The 12496-nt window shown below is 41.4% G+C and overlaps 1 protein-coding gene across 1 annotated transcript in view; it reads left to right on the forward strand.

The window, feature by feature from the left end:
• The window catches only part of CPEB3 (cytoplasmic polyadenylation element binding protein 3), a 1212550-nt gene that overhangs the window by 1198112 nt on the left and 1942 nt on the right, over positions 1 to 12496 (forward strand). Inside the window, exon 10 of the mRNA XM_044056700.1 lies at positions 9655 to 12496. This exon is cut by the window's right edge and continues 1942 nt beyond it. Coding sequence (XP_043912635.1) covers positions 9655 to 9882 — 228 coding nt within the window. The 3' untranslated portion in view covers positions 9883 to 12496. The remainder of the gene's footprint in view (positions 1 to 9654) is intronic.

Below are 12496 nucleotides of genomic sequence, written 5' to 3' on the forward strand. Positions count from 1 at the left end.
GCACTCAATTCCACCATCTCTCTAGTGCTCGTCTCTTTGTGTGTGTGTGTGTGTGTGTGTGTGTGTGTGTGTATATATATATATATATATATATATATATATATACACACACCAGCATAGACAGAGAACTAATTCAGTAAAACTTGAAGAAAGTAACACTGAAACTGCTAAACTTAAATCCAGAAAAGCTAGGATCTTGTAGTTGTAGCTGGAGAACCTTATTGGGGTTCTGTTGTATGGAATGAAGTCACGCAGACACCAAGGAGTTCAGTTTGAGCACTTTCGTTCGCACTTTTATTACAAAGTAGATGAACTTCTTCAGAAACTAAACATAAGTGCATTCCAAACATGATTAAATAGAGTCAGTGATGTCATGTGTGACTCGGAGGGAGGTACTAATGTGTGGAAAAGTACCTGGGGGGAAGGGGGAGGTCCCTTTGCAGGGTTACCTAATCCATTTCAGTACACATTTGATGTTTAGGCTGCCATTTAGACCTGGGTGGTTGTCGGCTCCTAATTTAATTTGCCACTTGAGTTCTCTTACTTCTAGGGGGGTGCTGGACTCTTCGCTAAAGCTGTGGACTTTGTCGAGTACTAAGAAGGTGAACTTAGTGGGTTGTTTGCAGTGTACTGCATGTTTTGCTAGAGCATTGTTTGGGTCACCTCTTCTGATGGCCTGGTAGTGCTCTTTTACTCTATCGCTGAGTTTCCTGGTGGTCATGCCTATGTAGAAGCAAGGGCAGTGTATGCACCTGCTTAAGTAGACCACCTGTGTGGAGCTACAGTCAAATTGCCCTTGTGGTCTGATTGGTTTGTGGTTGCCAATTTTGACATTGTAATCAGTGCTGATATATTGACAACACGTGCAATGTCCACACTATTTCCTTTACTCTCTCACCTTTCACTCTAACATCATCTTTAACTTACTAGACATCATGCATATATAATATATTATCTCTATTCATAGTTAATTTCAGCGTTTGTATATAGACAGATGTCCTGACTGAAATCACTGTTGCAGTATTTGTAATCAATGGGTTATTACTGCTGATGTCTGTCAGGGTACCAAAGTTTTCTGTCTCCAGGACTGTATGTCCGAAGTGTGATCTCAGCTCATAAGCCTAGTGATGTAGATAGCTGTATTAGTGAAATTCCGCCGACTGTCTCAAAGCCATCCTGAACATAGGCCACATATTCATCAGACTGTTGTTTAATTGTTGGTACCATTGCTTTGAGTAAACAGATAAATGCCCCATTGGGGAGCCTTTCTTTTCTGTTCTAATGTGCTTTGCTTACTGGTATTAGATGTCAGCTAGGAGGGGGTAAGTGCAAGTGTTGTAGGCAAATCCCATGCAAATACTTGCCTACCCAATTTCTTTTCCGCTTAGGAGCACTGTACAAGTACAAGGCGTGTTCTGTTTACCAATTTTTGTTCCTAAGACATTGCAATCCTGTTTGTCCAGTCACTGTCCACTGGGGAAAAGATTACCACAGACTAATGTACTCTTTCTATTATTAAAAAAGGGCCTTGATTAAAATCCCTCCTTTAAATGGCATGCCTCCCCTTCTTTACACCCAGATCCATCTGCTTAAACTCATCCAATGGGAATGAAAGTCACAATGCAGAATAGAAACTGCTCCAAGAATTTGGGGGGGGCTTTGACTCCATTATCTTGCTAGTGCCAAGAAAAGGAGGAGAATAAAGACCCATGTTGAATATCTCTTTACTAAACACTTTTCTAAAAGTGCCAACCTTCAAAATGGTTGCCTTTAAGCTGTACATCCCTTATGTATGACTGAAGGGGGCATGCACTGGACTGTCTAGGGTGGTAGTCTTAAGTTTTTGCAAGAATCTCTGCCTTCCTATCCTTGTGCACAGGTGGTGTTTTTTCCAGTCTCCCTGTACTCAGACAGTGCTAACGGAGCACCTGCAACCCATCCCTTTCCTCAAGAATAACGAGCAGGCTACATCCCGCCACACCTTTCCCACCACACCTTCATCTAAGTCATGGTCTCTGCCATGTTAGAAGACAATTTTGTTTTTTATGAATGAGTGAACGAATGAATGAATGAATGAATGAATAAATGACTATTTAAAAATTGCATTTATTTGCTCTGCTCCCAACAATCTCCTAAACATGTACACTTTTTGCATTTGAGCTGACTGTTTTATATAACACTGAAAATAATTGGCACCCTCTTTTTTTTTCTTTCTCACAGCATAATAGTTGATTTTCACCTGCCACTTACTTGAAAAGGCTATCCCACTCCATACCACCCTTGTCCATAAAAGTATTTAAAGTCCTCTTTGATCTGTTTTGTATCGTCATATATTTTGTTTCTGTGTGTGTCTGTTTGCATTGTACAGAATCTGTGATTATTTATAATTGTTTTTCAGCTGTAATCTGCAATTTACCTTGAATTAATTTAAAAAAAAAGTGTGTCTCAACTTTGCTGTTGTGAGAAGAAAAAGTTTGCCTCTAGTTTGATTTATTTAATTTGTATTACTTTGTGGATTAGCTGCATATTATAGGCATGAGTATCAAGTACAAGGACTTGATGCATGCCAGTGTCTACATCATATTTCTCTGCCATTTAGACATTATTTCCTTTCTGATTTTAAGTTTTGCTTTGTAGAATTGCTGGAAAAAGGGGATTTTCTCAGTGTATCATTTTTTTTTTCCAGTTTCCTCGTTGCATATAGTGGGGAACTGGCTATGGTTCTTTTCAGCAGTCTGTGACTGCTAAGTAATTCCATTTTGTAAAGCTCTTTTTAACTTTGCTAAGCATTATGTTGATTCTAAACCCAATAGTACAATCTTGGTATGTAGTAGACAAAGTAAACCTGTGCATAGTACAGTGATAAGAGATTACTTAAAACATGTGCAGCATTATTTAAATTTGTATGTTTGTTAAAAACTGACAATGTTGTGTAGTCCAATCTCACCTTCATTTTTACGTATGGGTTGGCTCCGACTCGGCCGATTTATAAGCTCGAAGACTTCTTGTTGGCTCGTGGCTAAGCAGGTATCCCATATTGCACCAGTACAAACCCCAGATCTTGTTTGCCGCATTGACGAGTTCGGTTGTGCTTCTCTTGGCTCTGGCTAAGTGTTAACATTTTTTGCTTATATATTGCTTAAAATCTTGTTCAAAGTTATAATTAGTGTAGTATAATAGTATTTGCATTAGTATTTGTTAGTGTAGGGTTGCTAATTCTTAGGTAATTAGCTCCTTTGCACCCCTTGGTGCAAGCGTTGGCCTTGGGCCTCTTAGTGTGCTTTGTGTTATCCTGTGTACCAGCTATAGATTTATTGTTAGTGCTGATAGTTTGATAAACACTAGCGTGTGTTCTGGTCTACGGTTTCGTAGAGCAGTTTGGTTTTGGCAGTTATCCACTGGTGTTTGATTTTTTTTTTTTTACAGTAGTGGAGTTCGTTGTTCGAAACTCCAGTTTCAGCTTCCTCTTTTAATCCTTACCAGAATAAGGTTTTTCTGTGTGTGTGAGTTTTTGCTGGTCTGTTGATAAGTTAGAAGACATAGCTGTCCCTTTCTCTTTCTGAACTAGGCCGTTTTAGTTAGAGGACCTAGTCCTCATGGTGTTTCTTCCTCCTTCAGGGCTAGGCCCGTTTAAGTTAGAGAACCTAGTTCTCCCTTTTACTTCTCTTCTCTTTTCATCTCTGTGTTATGTCTAAAGAGGTTAAGAAGCACAAGCCTTCGGGCTTCAAAAAATGTCATTGATGGATGGTTATGGTCTCTGTGTCTATTGCTTAGGGGCCATCCATTTGCAAGAGACTTGCTTGTTTTGTCATACCTTCTCCTCTAGAGTGTTATAGGAGAGGAGGAACAAGCTAATTCTAAAGGCTAAAGCCTGCCTTTGAGGAAGCCTTGTCTAGCTCTTCCTCTTCTTCCAAGTCCACTAAATCTGCTAAGTCTAAGTCTTCAAAAAGACCTTCTCCGGCACTGGCTGGTGTCGCGGAGCCGCCTCCTAAAGTGGCAAAATCGGCCTCATTGGCTCCACTGCCTTCGGAGCCAACTGAGAGCAGCATTATGGTGACCGGGTCGGTTCCTAGTTTGTCAGAGCTGACCACTGAATTTATGGAACCTGCTTTTCCTCCAAGATCAAGATCCTTGACTAGGTCTTCCAGGAGCTTTTTGGAAGAAGATGTGGAGAGGGTGGTCCTGAGACTGCTGAAGTCATCTGCTCTATCTAAATTGTTGTCGGCTCCGACCCAGTCTGTTCCGGAGCCTATGGAACCCATTGTACCCTCGATTATTATTCCTCCTCTGAGCCAAGCTGGTCTGTCAGAGTCGGAGGGCTTGGTGCTATTGGTGGAACCCTCGGCTCCAGCTCCACTTACGGTTGCTTCAGAGCTGAGTTCTGCTCCGACACTTTCGGTGTCGTCCATTGTATCCAGGGGTCGAAGCTGTCCAGTTGGCACTGACAGGGAAGGTTGGAATCGGTCTTCTTCAGTTCCAAGCCCCTCTTGGTGCTTCGGCTAGGGTGAGTTCGGACCCTGCGTCTATCTCGGAGCCGATAGCATCCTTGGTCTCTTCGGAGCAGGGGAGGTCCTCGGAGCCGGAGAGGTCAGCATTCGAGATGATGAGCGTGCTGTCCAAATCACCAGTTGCCACCAAGGGTACCAGCACTCTCCCCCCCAGAGCACCCCACTTCTATCTCAGCCCCTACTCTCTCTATAGACAGCAGAAGCCCTCAGCCTCAGGAGCCTCTGGCTGGTGTCCCCCACTCTTTCGTGATCTCCCCGGAATACCCTTCTGAGGAGCCCCCCAGGAAGAAGACATGTAAGAGGAAGCATTTTGACTCCCAGCATGAGTCTTTGACATCTGACACTGACCTCGAGGAGTCGGAAGGGTCCCCCAAGTCGTCCTCTGATGATGTCATCTTCATGGACATCCTGGAGATCCTTAAGCAGAGGTGCGGCTGGCCCACTGTCAACCCTTCTGATGAGTCTGTGTACCTGAAGGCTTTCAGGTCTCAACCTTCTACCTCTTGGGTGTCTCCACCATTTGACAAACTGATGGATTTAGTTAGTCAAAAGGTGTTGTATACTCCTGATGCCATGGAGCCAGCCCCTAGGAGACCCAGCAAGTTTCTTTCTGCCCCTCCAGGTAAAGAATTTTTGTCCAGATGTGTCCTCGTAGATGCCATGGTGGTGGCGGTGGCCAGTAAGAAGGAGCTTGCTGAGACGACTTCTGTCCATCTGCCGAATAAGGAGTCTCGACAGATGGACACGTACGGGAAGCGTGTCTTCAGTTCAGCGGCTTTTACTCTTCGATAGTTAACTATCTCACTCACTTCAGGAGATTGCAGAGGGATCTCCTCAAGGAGTTAGGAGATTCTAAACAGGGTACATGTACTGAGGGAGTCCCTGACAACATTTCTGCTCAGTTGTCCACCTTAAATTCTATAGTTAACTCCTCCATGCAGCTTATTTTTTATGTGGCTGATGGAGCGAATAGAGCAGCGGGTTCAGGAGTTGCCCTAAGGAGTCACTCTTGGATGCGCTTGTGTAATTTTGTGGAACCGTTCAAGTCCACTTTCACCAACGCCCCATTTGATGGTTCCTCATTGTTTGGATCTAAGTTGAAGGACACTCACTTGGTGTGAGCAAGAAGGAAAGACGCTGTCTGCTGTGGGAGTACGTTTTACTGTTCCCTCTTGACCATACCTCAAAGGTCAAAGGGGCGGTAAAATGTGGTTGAAGAAGTCACAGGGGGTCTTTCCATACACACAGGGTGAACCCTCCTTCAGAGGCAGAGGAGGAGGAGGAAATGGGAGACATCGCCGTAGAGGCAGGGGCGGTCCGCAATACCAACAAGGCCATGATTCCTTTCGGGGATGGCCTTATGAGTGCTCCTGATATGGGGCCCAACTGTGTTTCTCTGGGGCTGGTCGGGGGGGGGGTCACATTTCTTTGTATCCAGAAGCCTGGCTAAGTATCACCCAAGACAAGTGGGTACAAAGAGCTGTTACCAGAGGCTATATCATACCCTTTTCCCTTCCACCATTTGTTCCCAAGAAGATCCCATGTGTACCACCCAATCACAGGGATCAGGCAACTGTGGAGATCAACATGTTGCTCTTAAAATGAGTCATCCAATCTGTCCCAGCAGACCGATAGGATCCGGAACTTACTCCAGGTTCTTTTTAGTCCCAAAATGAACAGGAGATTGGAGGCCAATATTGGACCTCAGCAGATTAAACAAATCCGTGAGGAAGGACAAGTTTTGGATGGTAACACTGCAGTCGATACTCCCATTGTTAGGGAAAGACTATTGGATGTGCTCAATAGATCTCCAAGATGCCTACCACCATATAAAAATGGACAAGGCGTCCAGGAGCCATCTACGCTTCCGACTGGGAGCCAGTCACTATCAGTTTCGTGCTCTGCCCTTTGGTCTCACCACAATCCTCAGGGTGTTCACCAAATGCATGGCAGTAGTGACAGCTCACCTGAGACGTTAGGGATTCCAGATGTTTCCGTATTTGGACGACTGGCTCATGACCGCCCTCACCAGGCATCTACTTCTCCAAAACAGGGATGCCACTATTCAGCTTTGTGCTCAATTAGGGATCTCCATAAATTGGGAAAAATCTGCATTATTGCCCTCTCAATCTGTGCTTTTTATAGGTTCAGAGGTAGACACAGTGAATATGACAGCTCGTCTCCCCGCCGAAAGGGCACAAAATTTAATCTTTCAAATTCAACGTTTTCTCCCATTGCGGAAGGTCAAGGCAAAGTGGGTTCTTCAGCTCCTCGGGACTAGGGCATCCACCATCCTATTAGTGCCATTAGCCAGGTTGCACATGAGAATTCTCCAATGGCTTCTGTCTTCCCAATGGTCCTTCCAATATCTTCCGCTGAATCACCCTATTCTGCTGATGGAATCATGCAAGGAGGACCTCCTTTGGTGGATAGCACCCAACCAGTTGATGACGGACGCCCCCTTTGTTTCTGCCCAACTCGTTGCCACTGTGACCACAGATGCCTCCCAGATCGGAGGGGGGGGGGACATTATCTCGGCAGGACTGTCCAAGACACATGGCAAGAATACAAGGCTCACCTGCATATCAATGTTGTGGAGATGAGGGCAGTGCTCCTGGCGTTGCAAGCACTTCAAGACCTTCTTCCTCTAGGGACTATTGCGATACAATCAGACAACATGTTGGTAGTTTGGTATTTCAGCAAACATGGGTTACCAGATCTTACCCACTCTGTCGAGAGGCCATGTGTGTTTGGGAATGGGCGATTTCTTCCCAGCACTTTCTGGTTGCAATGCACATTCCAGGGGCGTCCAGTGTGATAGCCGACAAGCTCATCCAGGCGATCCTAATGCCTCATGAGTGGTCTCTGAAACACGAAGCAGCAGAACAGATTTTCCACAAATGATGACAGCCTTGCTGCAACCTTTTTGCCAGTCCAGTCAGTGCCAAATGCAGCAGCTATTTTTCCCTCATTCCCCCTCCGGGGGAGACACCCAAAGACACTCTAGCTCACAACTGGCCCCTGGGTCTTCTGTATGCTTTTCCTCCATTTCCTCAAATTTCCAAAGTGATTCAGAAAGCCAGATGGCTGGGATGCAAGTTAATTCTCATTGCTCCTTACTGGCCTCGTCCAGTTTGGTTCCCCTTCCTCGAGCCTCTTCTCCTGAATGATCCTTGGATTCTGGACCCAGCTCCAGATCTGTTGACTCACATGTCAAGTTCACTACATCCCTCAATCCACACCCTCAAATTGACAGCGTGGCTGCTCCAGTTCCATCCCTAGTCAGGCTTCACAATGTATCTTCCTCAGTGTCACATATTCTTATGTCCTCCCATAAACCTTCAACTAGGAGACTATATGGCAGTAAATGGAAAAGATTTTCTATTTGGGCACAGAAAATGAATGTCGATCCCTACACTGCTTCTTTCCCTATGATTTTGGAATTTCTCTCCAAGCTTTTTCAGCAAGGATCTGCCGCTGCCACTATCAGAGTTCAATTGGCGACTATTTCTCATTTCCATTTAGGGTTTCCAGATACCAATTTAATGTCGCATAAGCTATGCAAGACCTTTTTGAAAGGAGACACTCTGTTGAGGCCACCGCACCAAGAACCTGTGGCTTCTTGGGATTTAAATTTTGTGTTGTCCAAACTGACATCTTCCTCGTTTGAAACTTCTCACTCATCTTCATTGAAATTTTTGTCTTGGAAGACTTTGTTTTTGGTGGCTATCACATCAGCTAGATGGGTATCAGAGTTACAAGCCTTGTCTGTTAAGCCACCTTATTTGATCTTTCATAAAGACAGGGTGTCACTGCGTACTAACCCCTCTTTTGTCCCAAAAGTTTGTTCCCATGCCACCTTAAATCAATCAATAGAACTCCCAGTTTTCTTCCCTAATCACTGTAATGCAGCTGAATACTGGTTTCATCAGCTAGATGTTCATAGACAACTACGTTTTTATTTGCATCAGACCAAGGAGTTTAGGAAATCAGATCAACTATTCATTTCCTTTTCTGAATCCAGATTGGGCTTACCAGTTTCTAAAGTGTCACTATTTAATTGGATTTCCAGTTGCATAGCCTTTGTCTACAGTTCGGAGGGCAGACCTTTACCCCTCAAGATCAAGGCTCATTCTACCAGGTCTCTGTCTACCTCTGCAACCTTTCAAGCCGGGGTCCCACTTGATAATATTTGTGCAGCAGCTACATGGGCTACCCCTCACACTTTTATTACACATTAGAAATCGGATTTAGCTTCCCGAGGTAGAGTATCCTTTGGCTCCATGGTGCTCTGGAGTATTTTCTAGTGAGCCACCCAAGAATAAGGCACTAGGGACGCTGTCCCATACGTAAAAATGAAGGTGAGATTGGACTACACAACATAAAGAAGTTATGTACTCACCATAATGTTCCATGTTGGTAGTCCATCTCACCCTTCATTTTTACCAACCCGCCCTCCTGCCCCCATCCTGGAAGAATCTGGAGATAATAATAATTTGGTTATCTTTGGTTGGAGACCCTTTAGTATTGGTTTGTCTGTTATGGTTATTTCTTCTAGTGAGCAGCAAACAAGATCTGTGGTTTGTAATGGTGCACTATGGGATACCTGCTTAGCCACGAGCCAACCTGAAGTCTTCGAGCTTATAAATCGGCCGAGTCAGAGACGAGGATCGGCTCTGAACCCATACGTAAAAATGAATGGTGAGATGGGCTACCAACATGGAACGTTATGATGAGTACATAACTTCTTTTTTAGATTTAGTGATTGCATTTGACTTGATAGTACAAAAAAAGTATACTTTTGTTATTAATTTTAACTTGTGCATGTTGGATTCTTGGCTAGCCATTAGTGGTATTAAGACTGGAGTTTATTTTTGTTTTTTTTTTTTTATGTAGCTAGGCACAACTCCTCTTTGATAGTGTTTAACATAATAGTTGACAAACAACTCATGCATATGGAAGTGTATGCCACTATATTGTACACTAACGTGCAAGAAGGCAAACACAGAATTAATTTTGGTATGTGTACTGTGCACCCATTATAGTAAACACTATTTTGCCAGTTAGATAATATAGAATGGGCAATAACTTAATTATGGGAGAGTTTTGCAACAAACTTTGTTTTTTCTTTCTTTTCTTTCTTAAGGTGGAAGTGAAGCCATATGTCCTGGATGACCAGATGTGTGATGAGTGTCAGGGCACACGCTGTGGTGGAAAATTTGCTCCATTCTTCTGTGCCAATGTAACCTGTTTGCAATATTACTGTGAGTACTGCTGGGCAAACATACATTCACGTGCTGGACGAGAATTCCACAAACCACTTGTGAAGGAAGGAGGTGATCGACCCCGCCACGTCCCTTTCCGCTGGAGCTGAATCTGATGCCTAAATCCAGCAATCAGTTCTGGAGCAGAAAGGAGAGAGGGCAAGAGCTGCCTCAGGGCTGAGAGATTCTGGAAATCTGTGCATTCTTCCTTAGATATGAAGTGAAATGGGGGTATTTTTATTTATTTACTGTCATATTATTGAACTCGGTGTCCAGTATATAATAACCCTGCAGAGTGTAACTGTATACTTAATTTTGCACTTCAGCTTACACAAACATCTGCTTTGTACATTAGATTCCTATATGAGACTGTCACTTGTGACAAAACTGTTTTGTAGACTGCCATTCCCATTGGTAACAGCCAGGTTAATGTACATGTAATAATAAAATATATATATATAAAATATATATTTTTTTTAACTGGAGCATGCACTTATTTTCAGAAACATAGACTTGCCCCTAAAATAATTACCAAAGGTAACAGAAACACATGTAGGTAGGTGGCAAATGTAGCAAAAAAATCGAACAGATTGGTCATTCGTAATAAGAGTAACCCGTAAAGAAACTAAGCCTTTATTTGCTCTCCATTTTGACTTAAGATAATACCTCATAAGCTCAATCAGATTTTTTTCCTTTTTTTGCCAGTTTTATTTTTTCATTAGTTATTTTTAGTGTTCTGTGTATGTATGCTGCAATAGCTTTTGCTGCTATTTAAATGGTATTATAAGTACCATAGTACTTTATTCAGGCTAAGGTATAAAAGGAAAAAAAATCAAATTAATAAGTAATGAATGAAATTGTCAGAGTGCTGTACAGCATGAAGAAGGTTTCTAAGGAAGGTCATTAGTTGTTTGAATGCATGCTTACTTAATCAAGTTGCTGCATGCAGAAATTTTGTATATCATGTCTAATATCCAACCTTCCCTATGTGCACAAAGTAACTAAGAATATAGCGATAGGATACAAATGCTCAATTAAAAAGAAATAAACAGTTAAATGACTGGAAGAAGGCATGTCTCATTAAATGTTAATGCTTCTGAAATTAGAAAGTCCATTAAAGAATTACAGCTATCAGATTTAATATAAACATTAGCTATAAAATATCCTTTAAATACCTGTTGACAGTAGGTGAAGTACTTTACGGTGATCTCTTACATATTGTGCAATTTTTTTATATAGTAGAGTGAATTTGTATAGTACTGTGATTATGTTTAACTGTTGTTAATGTCAGACATCGAAGTTCTGTGATGCTTCATACCTGGTGTATAAACAGAAAAGTGAGCTCTCATCTAAATATCTCCAATGCTTGCACCATTGACATAGCTTAAGACCTTGTCCAGAAAAACCAAAGAGCTCAAAACACACACAAACACATTACACTACACTATACGACCAGTATATAATCTTTTTTGACTGAAAAACTAGGCATATTTTGGAAAATATGAAACATTGTAAAAAATGTCCATGCTTAAAAGTCAAAATGGAGATTTCTGCTATCTGGTTGCAGCATTTAACTCCCAGTTCCCTGGATGCATCCTACAAAGCTTGAATTCTGCTGAAGGTTTGCTAGTTTAGTGGATATTTTAGCATGTTCTGTGAGAGCTGCAGACAGTAATATTAAAACAGTGTAACAATGAATTGCTGATTCTGTTATGTACACTATTTTGTAGCACCTCTGGGACAATCTGACTTGATATGTCACCGCATATAAATTTCACATGTAGGTTATTTGTGTGTTGTGATGTCTTCTTTGTTGTCCAATTGATATTTTTCAGTGTTTAGTTGCAAGTATTGGCTTTGAAAGGAACCTTTTCTGTTTTTGGAGAAAAACAAAAGAAATTAGTTTTTTACTGGTAATAATCACTTAAAATATCCCTTTGAGGTTACTTCTGGGCTTTTTTTGTGATATTGCTTTTTTCTGCCCAGACATGTTTTTTCTATGTTTTATTTTTTCATTATCTGTAATAGACATTTGTTAATGCACTACTTTTTGTATCTGGACAGTTTTCAACAGTTGGCTGATTTTTTTTTTTAAACAAAGAAAAGGCGTGCTTTCTGACTGACATGATCTTTTGCAATACCTCAAGTTTGAAATATAGAAGAGAAATTGATATTTTCTAAGTAAGTTTATTCAGAAAATATATATTAATTTAATTCTGTGAGAAGATGATTTAAAAGATGGGTAATTTTATTTTTTTCATGCTTATTTGCTTTTGTTTAAAATTGAAGGAGATAGAGATTTATGACTAATATTATGAATTAGAGTTGGGTACAGTACGTAATCTACCTAATTATGTGAAAAGATAACATTTTATAAAGAATCCCCCTCCTTCAATGAAAAAAAAAAAAAAAGAAAAAAAAAGAAAAAATAAATACGTTCAGTTGAAAGCTAGAGTGCTTGGTTGAGACAATGTCAGTTTTGAAGAAAATTAGCTTATAAAACGAGCACCATTTAGTGCTGAATGTTGTGAATAGGAAACAAAAATGAAGATATTTTCCCTTATTTTGTGTATTTATAATTGATTACGCACGACTGACCAGAATCTTGAAAGAGTTCTTCTGTTTATTTTTTTAAGAGAACTTTTTATGTTTAATAAGTTATAACATGTTCCCTTTTGTTTGTAAATTAACATGTTCTGATTTGTTTACTTGTTGTATAATGGT

The sequence above is a fragment of the Protopterus annectens genome, chromosome 14.part0 (assembly GCF_019279795.1).
Source record: "Protopterus annectens isolate FY-2018-M chromosome 14.part0, PAN1.0, whole genome shotgun sequence".
NCBI classification, from domain to species: domain Eukaryota; kingdom Metazoa; phylum Chordata; order Ceratodontiformes; family Protopteridae; genus Protopterus; species Protopterus annectens.